The 18078-nt window shown below is 37.6% G+C and overlaps 1 protein-coding gene across 10 annotated transcripts; it reads left to right on the forward strand.

The window, feature by feature from the left end:
- Positions 1 to 4106: 4106 nt before the first annotated feature.
- LOC127767762 (uncharacterized) lies at positions 4107 to 14681 on the forward strand. 10 transcript variants are annotated; one of them, XR_008016506.1, is made up of 21 exons: positions 4107 to 4517; positions 5711 to 8295; positions 8376 to 8472; positions 8559 to 9116; positions 9255 to 9346; positions 9426 to 9489; positions 9587 to 9778; positions 10268 to 10516; positions 10608 to 10813; positions 10913 to 11008; positions 11092 to 11193; positions 11275 to 11646; positions 11731 to 11808; positions 11901 to 11981; positions 12072 to 12152; positions 12244 to 12324; positions 12415 to 12603; positions 12691 to 12954; positions 13040 to 13075; positions 13162 to 13374; positions 13867 to 14680. XR_008016506.1 is itself a non-coding variant. In XM_052293199.1 (17 exons), exons 8-16 carry the CDS (start codon positions 11485 to 11487, stop codon positions 13363 to 13365), a joined length of 1137 nt encoding a protein of 378 aa, XP_052149159.1. In that variant the 5' UTR covers positions 9255 to 9346; positions 9426 to 9489; positions 9587 to 9778; positions 10278 to 10516; positions 10608 to 10813; positions 10913 to 11008; positions 11092 to 11193; positions 11275 to 11484; the 3' UTR covers positions 13366 to 13374; positions 13867 to 14670. The 10 variants fall into 10 exon arrangements, 3 of the variants coding, with proteins under 3 accessions (XP_052149159.1, XP_052149160.1, XP_052149161.1); XR_008016504.1 differs by having other exon boundaries at positions 10278 to 10516; XR_008016508.1 differs by having other exon boundaries at positions 10278 to 10516; positions 11940 to 11981.
- The last annotated feature ends 3397 nt before the right edge of the window (positions 14682 to 18078 follow it).

The following is an 18078-nucleotide window of genomic DNA, read 5'->3' on the forward strand; positions in this document are numbered from 1 at the left end:
GAGAGAGTATCAACTAATACTCGATTAAACACCACCAAATACTATACATTTGGATAAATGCTATCCAAATTCATAACTCTCGAGGGTATGTCCCCTCATTACTTATACGTCACTTAAGTAGTTACCAAAAAAATAAAATAAATTGATAAGATGTATTAACATGTGATATATCTTTACAAATATGCAAATAATAAGGGACGTCTTCTTAAGAGTTTAGAATAGTTTTTTTTAATAAAGTATTCAATCAAGTACTGAATTACTACTATATTTTGGGACAAAGTGAATAGTTCTAGCCTAGGAGAGGTTCTTTTCACGCAGAAAGTAAGGTAGGATAGCTAGAAGCAGAGGCAGGAGACCGTGTCTTGATTCTTGGGCACTGTCATTGGCATTGGCATTGGCTTCTTTTGCACTTGACACAGGCAGTGAGGCGGCAGCAGCAGCAGCAGCATCTCGTCCTCGTCGTCGCCGCTTTATCTTTTAGCTGCTGTTGCTGTTGCTGCAAACGAGAGTCACGCATTTTGAGGGGGTATGCTGATCATGCTGATTCGGGGTCTTGCATCCCGAGGATGCTGGTGATCGAGGACGAGCTGATGAATAATCGATCGATCAGCCTGCTGCCTGCGCCTGCGCCTGCGCCTGTCCTGCACTGGCTGTGCTTTGCTGCTGGTGATTTTGGAAGTGCACTCGAGCTTGCATAGACTAAACGTTCGTTCACCATGGAAATATTCTTGCAGCCAGAGACCAGACTCCAAGGCCGGCGGACATGCAGTCAGGCGGCACAGCTAGCTACTGGTACATCATGGTACGCAGAATATAGGATTACTACAGCATGATTACAACTACTGTAGATCATAGGTCTATCTAAATTTGTTGCACAACTTAGGCTGTGTTCGTTGTAGGGGGTTGGGAACTAACTCTTGTGCACGGAAAACCGAGCTGTCCATTAGCACGTGATTAATTAAGTATTTGCCAATTTTTTTAAAAAAATGGATTAATATGATTTTTTTAAGCAACTTTCGTATAGAAACTTTTTTGTAAAAAATACATCATTTAGCAGTTTGAAAAGCGTACGTGTGGAAAACGAGAGAGGAGAGTTGGGAACCAGTGCACACCAACTCAGCCTTATTTTAAAAAACAATCGTTGCACAAGATATATATACGGAGTATTCCAGCATCTTAGGGCAAATTTTATAAGTAGATGATATTGTCACATATAATATTATCCACATCATTAACTTATTTATCGGAGGACAGCTCATACACCGCATTGCCTTTAATATACTAGCCCCAATACAACACAACTATTTATTTTATCCACTCTCATCAAATCAATCTCACTCTTTTTTTTCTTTCTTCCTTAAAATTTGTGAAGAGGTTGCTCCTTATATGAGGGGTGGCTCATCATCTCTCTCCTCTATTCTCTCCTCCACCTCATCATTTAAGCTTAGGTAGCATTTAGTAGATTGTGTTTAGATACTTATAGCACTTGTCCTTCTAGGTTAGTTTATTTTACAACGGATGATATATGTGGCACGGATCGCCTCCCGTACGTTGTGGCCTTCACTGCATCACTAGCACATGCTTCATTCATCCTAAAATATAATAATTCAAAACTTATTCTAAAACAACAACATTTCTATTTCTAATTTCACATAATTGGTTAGTACACTTGTTTAATTCTAAAACTCATTATATTCCTAATTGTTGATGAAATATGTGGGTTAATATTGATCTTACACGAAATACACATGTATCTTGTTCTACGCCCGTGATGTGGACCCATAGACATGGACATACCCCATCCGTGTATATCCCTGTTGTGCCCAACACAAATACAGATATATCTTGTCTTTGACGTGCAACCATCTCAGACGGAAAAAACAATATTGGTGGTATGAATTCATCATAGATGTTAGTGGTGGAGCCATGAATTTAATCTTGTGGAGTCAATTACTACTAGTTTGTATTTAAGTGGTGTCATTTCTCTATTTTTTCTGGGTTTATACATGAAAATAAATGCCTATATGGGGTGTTTTTGAAAAGATGTGGGGTCAGCCGACCCCGTAGTTTATACATAGGTCCACCACTGATAGATGCTATGTCCAATCCTGTCCGTGATTTGAACAACACCACAAATGACTCGATACATGTATGTGACCTTAGCGGGATCACATATATTCCTTCGCATCCCCGTCTTTATGCTAAGTAATGTCTATAATTTAGATAATGATCATAGACACGGGAGGTATCCCACATATGTACCATTCTTTAGCATAGGTATTATGCCATCAAAACTTAGGTTGTATTCTTTAGCATGAGTTCCTACACACGCTTTCTAAATTACTAAACAGTGTGTTTATTTAAAAAAATATCTATAAGAAAGATGTTTTAAAAAGTCAGATCAATCCATTTAGGGAATTTTTACCGTCCAGCAGTATAGGGCGGTACCAACGAACGGCTGTCGACAATCGAGTACCTAGCGCGCGGTACCTGCACTCATCCTGCTCTGTACTAGTAGTCCGAAGGGTAAATTTGGAATTTCGTGTTTAACCACGAAGCCGCGTCCCTCTCGCAGGAATCCCGACTCGGGAGTTCTTGCGCCTGACGCCCCATGGTATTCCTCTTCTCGTCTCCCAGCGCACCTACCTTGCAGGAGAACTCACCAACGACGAGAAACAGGGAGGGAGCTAGGGTCTGGATCCGGCTGCCCCAAGCCTGGGGGGTGCAAGATCTGGAAGCGCTGGCCACCAAGGCACTGGATCCGGTCTCCCGAGGAAACATCCTCACCATCCCCAGCGACAGGAGTTCGACCAGCCGTCGGCACCCTCGCCGCACAACGCATCTTCCTCGCTAGCGATTTGAAACCATCCGTGTTGATTTTGTTTTCCTCGGCTCATCCATGGCACTATGGCAGAACCATCTGCCTTGATCTTTTTTTTCCTCTCATCCTTTTCAATCACAGTATGCTCTCACTATCGTAGATGGATGAAGCTAATCTATTGGTTCTATTCAGACATGGATTCAAAACATTGATATCCAATTTGTACGACATATAGCTCCACATTTTTTCCCCAAAACTTGAAAATCGGTGGCGTGTGATTCATATATATGTTTTTGGGTCGATGTAGGGATTAATTACATATGCATGCTAGATTTAAATTGGTTAGCGAACCAAGTCAAATCAAGTTTATATTGGTTTATCTGATGATACATGTGATTTTTACGGCCTCCGGATCCCTCGATGCATCGGCACCGCTCAGACCAATCAGTAGTTAATCGGCGACGGCGACACGGAAGAACACTCAGGTAGCACTACGATGGTGCTGGTGGCCATGAAAGAACACCGATGTAGCGACTTCGGCGATCAGAAAGTTCACGAACAAGACGATGATGCGAGATTGAAGAATCGGGTCAAAGGGCGATGGTGCTAATTAATGTTCTCCACCGCTACTTCCCTTCTTTTCTTTTCCCAATCATGCCCCTCTTGATTCAACCGTACCAGTACCTGGAGGTACTAGTTGATGGACCATAAAAACTCTCATCCATTTAGTTTTAAATTTATTTGTTAATACTTAATTAATATGCGCTAATCCACTGTTTTATTTTGCATGCAGGAGAAGAGGGGTTCCTGACCCCTCGCGAACACAGCCCACTACAGGATGTATGTCATTTAAAGGCATTTTGTGGAAGGCATTTCTTTAAAACTGCCTCAAATCATCTCTTTTAAAGGCAATTTTCATAAAATGCCACAAAAAGTATTCCTATACATGGCAAATTTAATTAATGCCTTCAATACTTTTATCATTAGAAGGCGTTTTAAAGAAAAACGCCTCAAAAACTATGTGCTTTCAAGGCATTTTCATTAGCGCTTTAAAAAATCTCCTATTTCAGGCGTAATCACGGAACACCGTAAATTTTATGTTATTTGGGGGCATTTTGCAAAATCGCCAGGGCAACAGATAGTAGGCACTTTTGAGAGAAATGCCTCCTAATCTATGTCACATATGCAAAAAGAACCCTGAAAGAATTTAAGGTATAGAAATTAGTCCTTCCACCACTCAATCACCAACCACGCGTACGCTACCTTATCCGATCCCTAGCTTTCACAGATCAGATCGAGCGAAAAAAAATTGGGAAAGCCCGGCCGGTGACTTGCCGCCGGCGACCGCCCCGCACCCCGCCCTCCCGTCGCCCGTCGCCCGTCCCGTCGTGCCGCCATCGACGGTCGACCGGCGCCCATCGCCGCATCAGCGCATCGCGCTGCGAGCGTCCTGCGCCCCGGCCGCCCGGTGACCTCGTGGGGGTGACTCGCCGCCGGCGAGAGCCCTGCGCCCCGCCCGTCGCGCCGTGACACCGTCGACAGTCGACCGTCACCCGTTGCTCCATCGCGGCTCCACACACAAGCGCTGCGATTCCCCATCGCCGCTTCAAGCCCTAGGCCCCTACATCGCGATCTGTCGCTGCATCGTCGCTGCTTCAGACAAGGACGATCGTCGACCTACTGCAGCAAGTACAAGGTATGTTCCTATCGCTACCCACTCTTCTCACCTCAATCGTGATAGGATTTGAGAAATTTGCTTGATCTATTGGTTAGGAGATGTTTGGTGCTGTGTAGATGCTTTAGATTAGACCTGAATAGAATCTGATCTAATCATAGTGACCTCAATGGCGATTTATAGTGTGTGTTATTATTGGTTGGATCCTAGGATTCACACTGGAATTTTGGTCCTATGTGCAGAACTGAACTTTTGAAATATCAGAGTGCAAGCATTTGAATGTATAAATCCATTTGCTAGATACATATTACTGGAACTTCATTTGATATACTTTGGAACTTCATTTGATATACTTTGTGCAGTTTGTAGATACATGCCTATGTATAAATTCTCTGAAATGCTCTGACATTTTTATGTAGACTTTGGCTGTAATATAAATTCTCTGAAATTTGTATGTCTTGATTCTTAAATTGCTGTGATAAGTTCTTTTCTAGGAAGTACAGTACTGAATTGTGGGTTGTACAATACTTAAATTATAAAATCATCCCTAATATATTTTTGAATTAATCCATGAGTTGTTTCGAAGAGCTGTAGCTGTACAATCTGACCTATATAGTAAAAAAATGTTCTACTCTTGATTTAGACCATATGCTCTGATATGGATGACCTAATATACTGCCTATATATGCATATAAGTTCAGAAACTTCTGTAGATTGTTCTGAAAATCTGAGATTGCAGTAGTGCTTGTTCTGAACTTTGGTTTTCAATATAGTATAAATTTGGTTTTCAATTTTTGACATTTCCCAGAACAATGGCTGTAGTATAAATTATCTGAAATGGATATTTTCAATTCTCTGAAATGGCTGTAGCACTGAAATTTGAATAGTAGGATTTGTTCTGGGTTCTCTGAAATCTGAATATATATAGCCTGCTCAAAAAAATATATAGCTTGCTCGATAGGGATTAACATGCTTATATTTACTTCAGTCTTTCCTGTAAGCAAATTTCATAACCCAAACAACCTAAGTCTTTCCTGGTCTCTACAAAATTCATAACCCAAACAACCTAAGTCTTTCCTGCTGATTTCATATGTGTTATTGCTATGCATGATATCAAGGCAAAGCCTCTTTTTAGGCTGGTTGCCTGATTGTAATGGTTTGATAAGAGTATACTGGACGTTTCTTTTTCTTTACACTTTTGTATTCTTTAACAGAGCACAAAACATAATTGGAACATCATGGATAAAGGGTGGATGAAAGCATCGAGATCTAGTATTGAATATAATATCGGGGTTAATAAATTTATAGACTTCGCCTTGTCCACTTCAGCTAGTGACAATAGGATTCTTTGCTCTTGCAAAACCTGTGGGAATAGATATTGGTTAGGTGAACATGAGGTTCGAGAGCATCTGATTTGTGATGGATTCTTGGCTGGGTACACCTCATGGATTCATCATGGAGAAAGCATGTTGAATTCCAAACCAAGTGATGCCTCAAGTTCACACCGTGAAGAACATAATGATGACATGGACCAAATGCTACTTGATGGCCTCGGGATGTATGACATTCGTACTTTAGGGACAAATGATGGGGCGGAAGATGACTTGGATGTTGATGCTGAAGCATATTTCAAGTTAGTGAATGATGGAAGTCAAGAGTTATATCCAGGTTGCAAGGCATTCTCAAAGCTGCAATTTCTTGTGAGACTTCTAAACATAAAGAATATATGGGGAATAAGTAATGGTTGCTTTGATGAGATTTTAACTCTTATAAAGGAAGCCTTGCCAAATGGTGAAGCCTTGCCGAAGAATTTCCATGATGCCAAGAAATTTGTCAGAGCCATTGGTGTTGGCTATGAGTGTATTGATGCATGCGAAAATGATTGCATATTATTTAGGAAGGAATTTGCTGATGCTATAGCCTGTCCCACATGCAAAACAAGTAGATGGAAAATTGAGAAGAGCGGAATTGATGGAAAACGTGTCCACAAAGTTCCTCGGAAGGTGGTTCGCCATTTCCCTCTCAAGAAAAGACTACAACGGCTGTTTATGTGCTCCAAGACAGCGCCATACATGCGGTGGCATAGCGAAGGCCGAACAAAGGATGGCTTGATGCGGCATCCAGCTGACTCACCTGCATGGAAGAATTTTGATGCCATTCACCACAAGTTTAGTTCAGAAATCCGTAATGTTAGGTTTGGTTTGGCCACTGATGGTTTCAATCCTTTTGGAAACATGAGCTCCTCTTATAGCATATGGCCTGTCATCTTGATCCCATATAATGTCCCACCGTGGTTGTGCATGAAAGAGTCCAATTTCATTCTCTCCATTATAGTGCCGGGGAAGAAGGCACCAGGAAAGGATATGGATGTCTACATGCAATTGACAATTGATGATCTTCTAGATTGCTGGAACAATGGTGTAATGACTTATGATGTTTCTCGTAATGAGACGTTTTGCTTGCGTGCTACACTCCTTTGGACCATAAGTGATTGGGCTGGGCGTGGATGCTTGTCTGGGGAGAGTACTTTAGCATGTTCTCACTGTCTTACAAGAACATGCTCACTTCGGTTAAAGCATGGGCACAAGACATGCTACATGGGGCATCGTAGATTCCTGGATCAAAACCATATGTTAAGGTTTGAAGATGAAACATTTGATGGTAAACAGGACTTTCGAGAGCCTCCAGCTGTATTTTCATCACTTGACATATCTAATATGACTAAGGACATAAAAACCAACTTTGGAAAATTGCAAGCACAGAAGAATAGGAAGAGGTGCCGTGGGGCTGAGGCTGAGGCTGAGGAGGTGGATGTGTCGCATACATTTAGAAGGAGGAGTTGTTTCTTTCAATTGCCATACTGGGAGACACTTCTAGTACGCCATAATCTTGATTCCATGCACGTGGAGAAAAATGTCTTTGACAACATAGTCAATACCCTTCTGGATGTTGACAAGAGATCCAAGGATAATCTGAATGCACGTCTTGATCTTCAAGAAATGGGAATACGACCAGATCTGCATCCTCAAATAATAGGGAGTAAACCATACCTTCCTGCAGCTATATACTCTATGAGTTCACAGGAGAAGAAGATGTTTTGCCAGGTTCTCAAAGACGTTAGATTTCCTATTGGATACGCATCCAACTTACATGGTAAGGTGCATGTAGAGGAAAAGAGGTTAGTTGGGTTAAAGAGCCATGACTGTCATATTATATTGCAAGATCTGTTGCCCATAGCAATAAGGAAGGTTCTGCCAGAAAGGGTTTGTGTGCCATTAATCCGGCTAAGCAATTACTTTAAGAAATTATACTCCAAGGTTATTTCTGCAAGTGACATGCAAAAATTAGAGGCTGAGATTCCTGACATCCTTTCCCTTCTGGAGCAGATTTTCCCCCCTGCCTTCTTTGATATCATGATTCACTTGACTAATCACCTTCCAACTGAAGTAAGGCTGGCTGGACCTGTCCATTACCGAAACATGTTTGCTGTTGAGAGGTACTTAAACAAGCTGAAGAGTATGGTTAGGACTCGAAGCCATCCTGAAGGATCCATAGCCGAAGGGTATGTTTTTGATGAAAGTCTGACGTTTTGCTCGCGCTATTTGGTTGGCTGCCAAACCAAATTCACTCGAATTGGACATCACAATGATCCCAGTACCTCTCATAACCATCTTCCATACTTGACAAGAATTGGTCGTCCCTTGTCAGGCTCTAATGCCAGCCAATTGGACCACAAAACATGGATTGAAGCTCAACAATATGTGCTGATCAATTATCCTCACATTACACCATATGTCCAGTAAGTGGATAGCCAAATATTGTGTCTTCTATATTGATAATGATTTAGCACACCTTCATATATTCCTTTTATTATTGTAGGAAGCACCTAAATGTCCTATATATGGATAAGCGACTAAATAGATATGACGTCAAACATATCCATGAGAGCACTTTCCACACTTGGTTCACAGAACATGTAAGTTGATTATCTGTTTTGATTACTAAAACTGTCTTACATGACTAAACCTTTTGATATTGTATTAACCAACTTAATTTATATAGGTTCAATGCTTAATTTCTAAGGGCAAAGATGTTCCTAAAGAAGTGGAAGTGCTAGCACAAAAGCCATACTTTATGGTGAAGAAGTACAATAGTTATTCTTTGAATGGATGTACTTTCCACACAATGTATTATAGTGAAGGCAAATCTACACAGTGTGATGGAGTAGCTTTCAATGCAAGGACTTCTGGTCCCTCTACTTCTAGAGACAACAATCCAGCAACATGTGATTTTGATTATTATGGCCGCATCGTGGAAATAATTGAGCTAAATTACTCAAACATAGGGCATGTGGTGTTATTCAAATGTGCATGGGCTGATAGTCTGCAAGATAGGGCAGTTCGAAAGGACCAGTTTGGGGAAACACAAGTGAATTTCAAAAATTTGCTTAATAGTGATCATGACACATCTGTTCAGCCATTTATCCTTGCCACTCAAGCTTCCCAAGTATATTATGTACAAGATCCTATTGAGAAAGATTGGCAATATGTGCGCAATTCAGCACCAAGAGTCTTTTTTGATATGGATGCTAGGATTAATGAAGATGATCCTCAGAATACTGTATGTTGCATGCCAATTTGTTAATTTTGAGTTTTCTGTTGTTTACTTCTGCTACATGACCTTTTTTTTATATTTGTATCGTTGTATCTTGAAAATTGTTTACTTCTGCTATTATATGACTTTACAAATATATTGCAGGAAAAATGATCGAACAAAGAAACATCCCTAGAAAAGAGGAGTTGAATATAAAACTTAGGAAACTTAATCACCCTCCAGCAAAGTTGCAAAAGGTATAATGTACCACTTATTACTTCTCCTTGGGTTTCTCATTTTCTGTTGTTAACTAAATTTTGTTGTTTATAATGATAGTTGAATTCAGGATACTTTCATGATGCGTCCCCATTCACATCCAAGCAAAAGGACATGTTTGCAGGTTCTAAATATGTGTACTTCTGAATTTGTGCTCTAAGTTGTTTTGACGTTGCATCATTATTTTATATCACATGGATGCAATATGTTTTATGATGTAGCTGGATACACACAAGAATATGAGGATGGAGAATATGAACAACACAACTTTGAAAATGAAGATGACATAATAAGCAACAAAGGATCTGATGGGGAAAGTATACATGAAGATTACTTTAGTCATGATGACAGAGATACCGAACCTGAAGATAACCTGCCACCATATGCTGATCTGGAACGCATGCATGTGCATGGTGAGTTACTGAATTTTGTTGAAACTGAATAATCCAAAGTGTTTAATCAATTTAAAGCGATCTTGATGGATGATCCAACTTATGTTTGAAGTTATATTGAATAATCACTTGTTTACAATTATATATTCTTATTAGTTACAAAGGGAAGTGCTGGTGGTATGTGCTGTACTATATCTCAATTGATTTACTGGAGTATATGCATGCAATTTCTATGCTTCTTCTTTTGCACCAACATATTGTTGTATTCAGTAATGTGTTGTGTTTTTCTTATCATATCCAACTAGATTAGAAATTAAAATAAAGCTTGATTTCTCTATTTTATCACTGAATGGCTTGCATAAATATTAAGACCACAAAAAGTTAGATTGCACGTGCATGATTACTAGTATAAATATGTACAGAACATGCACTTTTATTTGGAACAATTGCTACTGCAAATTTCCCCTTTTTATTTTGAACATGAAGGTCCTATTCTGATTTTATTTGAAGCAAATGCTAGAAAATACAGAGAAAGGTGGAAGAGGCCCCACAATGATGAGATCGCTGTGGAAGGAGCATGATCCTAGCCAAAAGATTAGATTGAAATTCAATAGATATAGTCAACCTTGTGGATTAAAGACTTGCAAGTAAACCAATTTTATTGGAACCCTTGTGAAAGGCACATATGTATCCTTAGCTGCAAGGAATTGGAGCAAGGTACCAGAAGCAAATAAGATGAAAGTATGGACAACTGTCCAGGTACATCCCAGCTTTAATATCTTGAACTTGCACCTGCATTGTCATATATAAACAAACTAGGTATTGTGGTGCTAACAACACTGTGTCATAGGCACTTTTTGCCATTGAGGATCAATATAAGCCTTGGGTATTGCAATCAGCGAGCAAAAAATGGAAAGATTTCAAGGCTGTTTTAAAGAGCAAGTACTACAATCCTGAGTTATCAAGGACACGGAATATAATTAATGGTTGCAAAAATAGAATCCCTATAGCTCAGTGGGTGTGGTTAGTAAGCATTGGAAGACTAAAGCAACTACAGTAAGTTCAATTTGCCAAAATTAGTACATGTTTGACATAAATTATAGAAGAAACATAACTATTAATTTCCTTAATCTTATTTGATATTTTGTTGCTTAGGTTAAATCTGAGAAGAATAAAGCATCACGAGCATTGCAACTTAATGCTTCTCACACCACTGGTTCACAAAATTTTGCTGTTGTTCTAGATCAAACGGTACTTTTTGTGTTTCTATGGACTTTCAAATTATTTTTGTTGTGCAAGTGTAAATTCTCATGGGTATTGTCGTATTGTTGCAGGAGATTAAAGAGAATAGAGAAGTAGGACGTGCTGAACTCTATGTACTTACTCATACCAAACGAAATGGAGAACCTATAGATGAATACAGTAGTGACAAAATTGTATGTTCTTTGTTTCTGATTTTCCTTTAGTGCTTGCACAAGTCTACTTCGTAGTTAACAAAAAATGGTTGTTATTTTCAGGAAAGGATTAAAAGAAGGATTGAGGAGAACCCTGCACATATTGGTGAGGAAGCACATGATGATGATCTTTATTCAGAAATTTTTCCAAGAAAAAAAAATGCAAAGAGAAGTGGCTTGGGGCTATTAGTAGGTGGAGTGGCTTCAACTCGCCTAGCTGAAGCTATCGCACAATTACAAGAGACAAAACAAGAAAACAGGGAGCTTCGATGTATGGTGGATACATTAGTAGCAAATCAGACTTCGATGATGGCTCAAAATGAAAGATTGGAGAAACAATATGAGGAATTAAAAAGTATGTTGCTAGCTTCTCAAGGGCATGCACCTATAACTAGGAGTCCCGTGCCTAAGTCAGCAACTAAACATCAATTGGAGGTAATTTCCTTTCTTTCCCTCTTGCATCATTCATTGTCTCAAGAAGTCATGGTATGTAATGCATCCTATAATTTTTGTTTGAAGGAGTTGGATGATGTGAATTACAATAATCATGCACCATCACTTTCATCTAGAAACAAGAAAACACTTCCACGATCAGAGGTATGCAATAAATTTAGCATTTAACTCATGTGCTGAGTTAAAATTTAGTGCAGCTGATTGTTGCTGATTATTATTTGTTTCTGAACGACTAGCCATATAGTAAAGTGACATCTGCTTCTCTACAAAAACAGAGATTTAGATCTCCTCAGCTAGAATTGAACAAACAAACAGAGGTATTCAACAAATTTGGCATTCAATACATGTGTTGAGTTAAATTTTAGTGCAACTAATTGTTGTTGATTATTTTTTTTCTGAATGACTAGCCATGTAGTAAAGTGACATCTGCTCCTCTACAAAAACAAAGTTTTAAATCTCCTCGGCTAGAATTGAACAAACAAGCAGAGGTATGCAACAATTTATCATTTAATATATGTGCTGAGTTAAAATTTTGTGCAGTTGATTGTTGCTGATTATTATTTGTTTCTAAATGACTAGCCATCTTGTAAAGTGACATCTGCTCCTCTACAAAAACAGAGATTTAGGTCTCCTCAGCTAGAATTGAACAAACAAACAGAGGTATTCAACAAATTTGGCATTTAATACGTGTGCTGAGTTAAATTTTAGTGCAACTAATTGTTGCTGATTATTTTTTTTCTGAATGACTAGCCATGTAGTAAAGTGACACCACCTTGTCAACGAAAAAAGAAGCTTCGATCTCCTCCATTAGAATTGAACAAGGAGAATATGCTGCCGCCAACTGTTATCCAGCGCAAATCAAAGAAACCAACACCATCTGAGCTCAATCTACAACACAGAAAAAGAAAGTTTCAAACACTACTCCATGAGGAGCTTGAGGTCTGGTTTTTCCTACATGTTTCTTATCTAAATTCATGGTGAACTAGCTAATAGAAGACATGCTCAAACTATTATATTGTCTTTTAGGTTGGGTCTAAGGAAGAAACTACTTTAAAATGTGGCATGGAAGTTGGCATAACATCTCCAACAAGTGGAAAAATGGTTGCGCTAGGTACCATTCAGAAGACGGACAGGAATGCTATCTCTATCGATGGCAAGGCACTAAATGATTGTGTAGATATACTTGTTAACGCCGTATTCAACCAGCACACCATACTGCCTCGTGCAAATGGAATGATCAACATACTAGGAAATGCTCAAGCCCGTTGCATCCCGTGGCCACGAGAAAATGTATGATGCCTATAACTAATTAGTTACTTTGCCTACATTCTTTACATCATTACATGCAACTTATTTATTTTTGACCAAATTTCAGCTCATCCATCCTAATGGCAAAGCACTATATTCCAAGGTACTAGACAATTTTCCTAATTCATAGTTTGTTACTCCAAGGTTGCAAAAATTTAGATGCTAAATATTATTTGTACCCAATTCTAGGTGTTAACTGCTGTTAGACACATCTCATCTGACCAAGGAGACATATCTGCACCAAGGAGACAAATACATGATCTAACATACAAGGAGAACATAGGACATGAAGATGTACATTCTAGGACAAGAAGTCTTGGAAAAGCCAGCGCTGGTTCCTTAAGTGCTATCAAGTTCAGTAATAGCCAAGTTCTAACAACTTCACGGTTCTAGCTTATGAAAGTAAGTCTCCTATCCCAAGTTTGAATATCTTTTCTCAAGACCATGGCAATAACAATGATGTTTCATAATAAGAAATAGAACTACTGATTTGGATATATTATTATTTTACTAGGATTTAAGTGGATTTGTAATTGTAAAATGTAGCAACTCAATTGTTAGTTGTTTATATTTTGCAATGTAGAAGTTTTAGAAAGTTGTGAACTTACAAGTTGCAGTTAAGGTGAATAGTCATCCATGCTATTTCTTGATCTATGATTCCTTTTATGGCATATTGGCATATTGTGCTCATTTGTTTCTTTCCCTTAGAACTTTTATGGACAGTTATAATTTGTGCAGATGCCTCATTTGACTTGTAAATTTAATACAGATGTGCAACTAGATGTGCAGATCTGCACTTGTATTTGCAGATAGCCTGTCTATTTCAAATGAATTCGTATGTTGCACTTGTATTACAGGCTATCTGAACATCCTACTTGAATTCGTGTTTTGCAGGTGAAGCATATTATTTTCGTTGTATGGTTTTCTTCACATGGCTTGCAAATGCAACATACCACCAATAAGAATTGGAAGCTATACTGTCAAGATTTTGTACAAAGTGCAATATAGACACTTGTGATTGTGTGATCATCATATGCTGGAGGATGAAAACAAATTGCACTTTACAGTAGCATCATGTCATTCTTGTTGATTATAGTTTTGTCCTGTGACTGAGAAATCATTGTTGTTATTAGTTTTTGATCTTAAATTTGATTTCTCTATTTGAGTTGCAATCTCATATTGGTATGCTCATAATTTGTTTGCGAGCGCATTGTGGAAAAGACCACTAATTACTAATGATGCAATGAACGCCATGGATCTTCTTGCTGGCATTTTAAAAAATGCCTCCAATCTGCTAGCTGGCATATTGAAAAATGCCTTCATATCTTCTGGGTGGCACTCTGAGAAATGCCACTGAATACCTAAGTAGGCATTTTTGGAAACGCCTCCTAAATTATCTTTGGAGGCGTTTTTTAAAACTGCCTCAAATCACTTTTCCCGTCAGTAGTATATTTGGCACTTTTTAAAATGCCTTGAAAGATCATTTGAGGCGTTTAATCAGGCATTTAAGGCGTTTTGAAATGCCTGCTAAGCTATGTCATCCTGTAGTGGCCTTAGCTGCATCCTGAAAAAGAGCCAGGATTTGGCAGCCACAAACCCCGCAATACCATACCACACAAACATCATAGAATACCAAAAAATATTTTGGTACATCCTGAAACGTAACTCAGATTTTGGTGGCCACAAATTAAACCATGCAAAGATCACATATCACATATACGACACATAGAGCAATCTAAGATTATGTAGACAGATCGAGTTAACGTTGAGACGAACAATAACATAGAACCGAGGAAGATCAAATGAATAACAACAGCGTCAATTCAAGTCACCTATACAGATCAACATCAGTTCAAGACTTCAAGTCATGGAGAGGTCAATAATTAGCAGTGGCACCATGGAACTATTTTAGCGATATCACCGTCATAAAAAAATTGGTGATCCATTTTAGAATGTGACTAGAAAATCAGCATGCCAGTTGGCACGCCGACTGATTTGTGTTCTGTACATATTATTATGGCTCCTCTAATCTCAATAAAATTTCCATGTTTATATGGATCAATTAGTTCATCCCTTCAAAGAAAATATGGAATTAGTTTAATGCCAATAAAATTTTTAATGAAATTTCATACATTTGAAAGTATCCCTTAATTGGTTATTTTGTGTTTGTAAGTGATAAGGGGCCGATTGAAATATACAATTTTGGTTATCTAAATAAATTTGAAAACTATGTTGAACATCTAAAATAGAAATTTTTGTATAGTCGCTTATACCGAAGAAAAAAATGTAGCATACCCGGTGCACACATTATATAGTGTATATTTGGAATGTGGAAATTACTATATAGATCTTTCATAAAAAGTAGTTTAAGTACCTTAAAATTCCACGAAAAGTTACATTTATAAAATAAGAAATAATATATGCTTTGTGTAAAATACGTTCATCAAATAGGATGTAATATGCTTCTCTTTTTTTTAAAAGCATGTTTTATAGAATGTAACATTCATGAATTAAATGTTTCATGTATGTAGACACTCTTGAAAATCTATTGACTCTTAGGATTATGAATTTTCATCCTATCTTCCGTGATTAATTTGATTTAGTTATTTACAGTTTTCTATTTTGTATACCTTTAGACAATTGTTCAAAAATATCCTTGAACGAAACTTGTTCCTACGTTAATAATTGTTAGAAAAATTAATAGACATAACGGTAGCTTTCTTAGAGCATCCACAATAGTAAAGTAAGGTGCTCTCTATAAAACATATACATCTCAGCAATAGACTCGATTAATAGTAAACCACCTTAATAGTATGTCTATATTGGTATCTATATCTCTCTCATTCATTGCCTCGTTTTTCTCTATAGACTATCTCTAAGTTAGTAGATAGCTTTGCTCTCTCTCTTCATTTAATACCTTCCAAGTAGGAAAATATGCTGACATGGATCTCTTGTAGAGAGCCTATAGATAACCATTGTGGGTGCCCTTAGATGCTACTAATTGACACGCTTCACATATTTTAATACTACTTAATAAAAATCATTTTTACACACCATCTTTTAATTCTACGTGCCAACAAAATGAGCCGCTAGTAATATTAAGGCAACGAACAATCATTTTGGGAGAATTTTTTTTTTCTTAGCAACACAGGACAATCAATGTATTTATTGATGGAGGTATTATTGTTGGGCGTGACTACACAGATAGTGGCTACCACTCCATCTATAATAGACACCATCCACCTATACTTTAAATACAATTTTCTCTTAAACTACTCATTCAATATACGATCCGATTACACCGTTATGTTCGTAACAATTAAATCTTTACATCAAGATCTCACATGATTATATTTTGATGAAAAATCACAAATTACTTTTATGATATGTCTAAATTACTTTTAGATTTCGCTAAGTTACTTCTTAGACATACAAAAGTAAATTCAATATTAGACATACAAAAGTAAATTCAATAAAGCTTAAAAGTAATTTACATATATTATAGAAGTAACTTATAACAAAAAGAAAGTAACTTTAATTAACACCTTTTTTCATTGAACAAATTATCATATATATATAATTATCATATATATAAGTTACTTTTTTAATTTGATTAAAATACTTCCTATACATTCATAATGCTCTGAGGTGATTACTTTTATTATTGTTTTTAGTTAATTCAATAATTTGTGCTGATTAATTTAATTTCTAGATAGAGTCATGTTTTATCTCTACAACGGATTTACTTCAAATGACACGCCAAAGTTGCATTCATTTTGTTCTAAGTTATTTCTATAATATATGTAAATTACTTTTAGACTTTACTGAATTACTTTTGTATGTCTAAGAAGTAACTTAGTGAAATCTAAAAGTAATTTAGACATATCATAAAAGTAATTTGTGATTTTTCATCAAAATATAATCATGTGAAATCTTGTTGTAAAGATTTAATTGTTACGAACACAACGGTGTAATCGGATTATAGATCGGATAAGTAATTTAAGAGAAAAATTCATAAGAAGAGAAAAAATATGCACAACCTAATAGCAAAAACTACCTGCATGCATGTCTGTAACGCTGCTAGTACTTCTCACGTAATTGTCCGCGTCGCTCGTTAAGTCTAAATCGAGATGCCTCTCGAAATAGGTTTTGCGATTATTGTTCTTAACCATTCACATGAATCACTTGTGCGGTTGAATATATTTGAGGGCAGGTGGATCGGATTATCGGAACTCGGAAGCCTCTCTAGAATGTTGCTGGCTTGCTGCACTTTCGTTCGAGAAAGCTCGCGTGGCGCAGCGCATGCATGTGTTTTCTTTTTTTTTACCATCCATAATCCCTGATCGATTTTGCTATATATTTGTCGATAAATTTTCCCCCAAAAATTTGACAGATGTAATTACAGTACAATCGTAGTGTAATTACGCTGTAACTTGCATGTAATTACACTGTAACTATAGTGTAACTTGTATGTAACTTTCAAAAATCTCTCCGTAACATGTTATTTCAGTAAATTGGAGGTCGTGGGAACAAATTCTTTCACATATGTGTGTGCTATGATTTGTTTTCTTCCTCACCAAAATAAATCTTGTAATAGATCTAACGATTCAAAATTATGTAAAACTTACATATAAGTTACACTATAGTTACATGCAAGTTACAGTGTAATTACATATAAGTTACAGTGTAATTACACTACGATTGTACTATAATTATATCTGTCAAATTTTTAGGAGAAAATTTGTCGACAAATGAATAGGTAGTCCCATCCCTGATTTATCTTACATCTTAACAGCGCCAAGTGGCCCAATCATAACCCGGCAAACCAGCCGGTTTGAGAATATATAGATTTAGGTCCTTCATTTGACATTGAGTTTGAATTACATTCCTAAACCATAAAATCGGGTACAATGTACCCCTCATGTTTTAAAACCGGTGCAAATGTAGTCCTAAGGTAATATTGAAGTCGATTTTGGGTGAAGTGGCACAAGATGCAAAAACAAAAAAAATATATGTCCTTCACATCGGACCCACATGCAAGTAGAGGTGGGGTGGATGCCGTGGCGGCGGAGGCGAGGTGGCTCTAGCGCTCGCGGTGCATCGTAG

Source organism: Oryza glaberrima, chromosome 3 (assembly GCF_000147395.1).
Source record: "Oryza glaberrima chromosome 3, OglaRS2, whole genome shotgun sequence".
In the NCBI taxonomy this organism is placed as follows: Eukaryota; Viridiplantae; Streptophyta; class Magnoliopsida; order Poales; family Poaceae; genus Oryza; species Oryza glaberrima.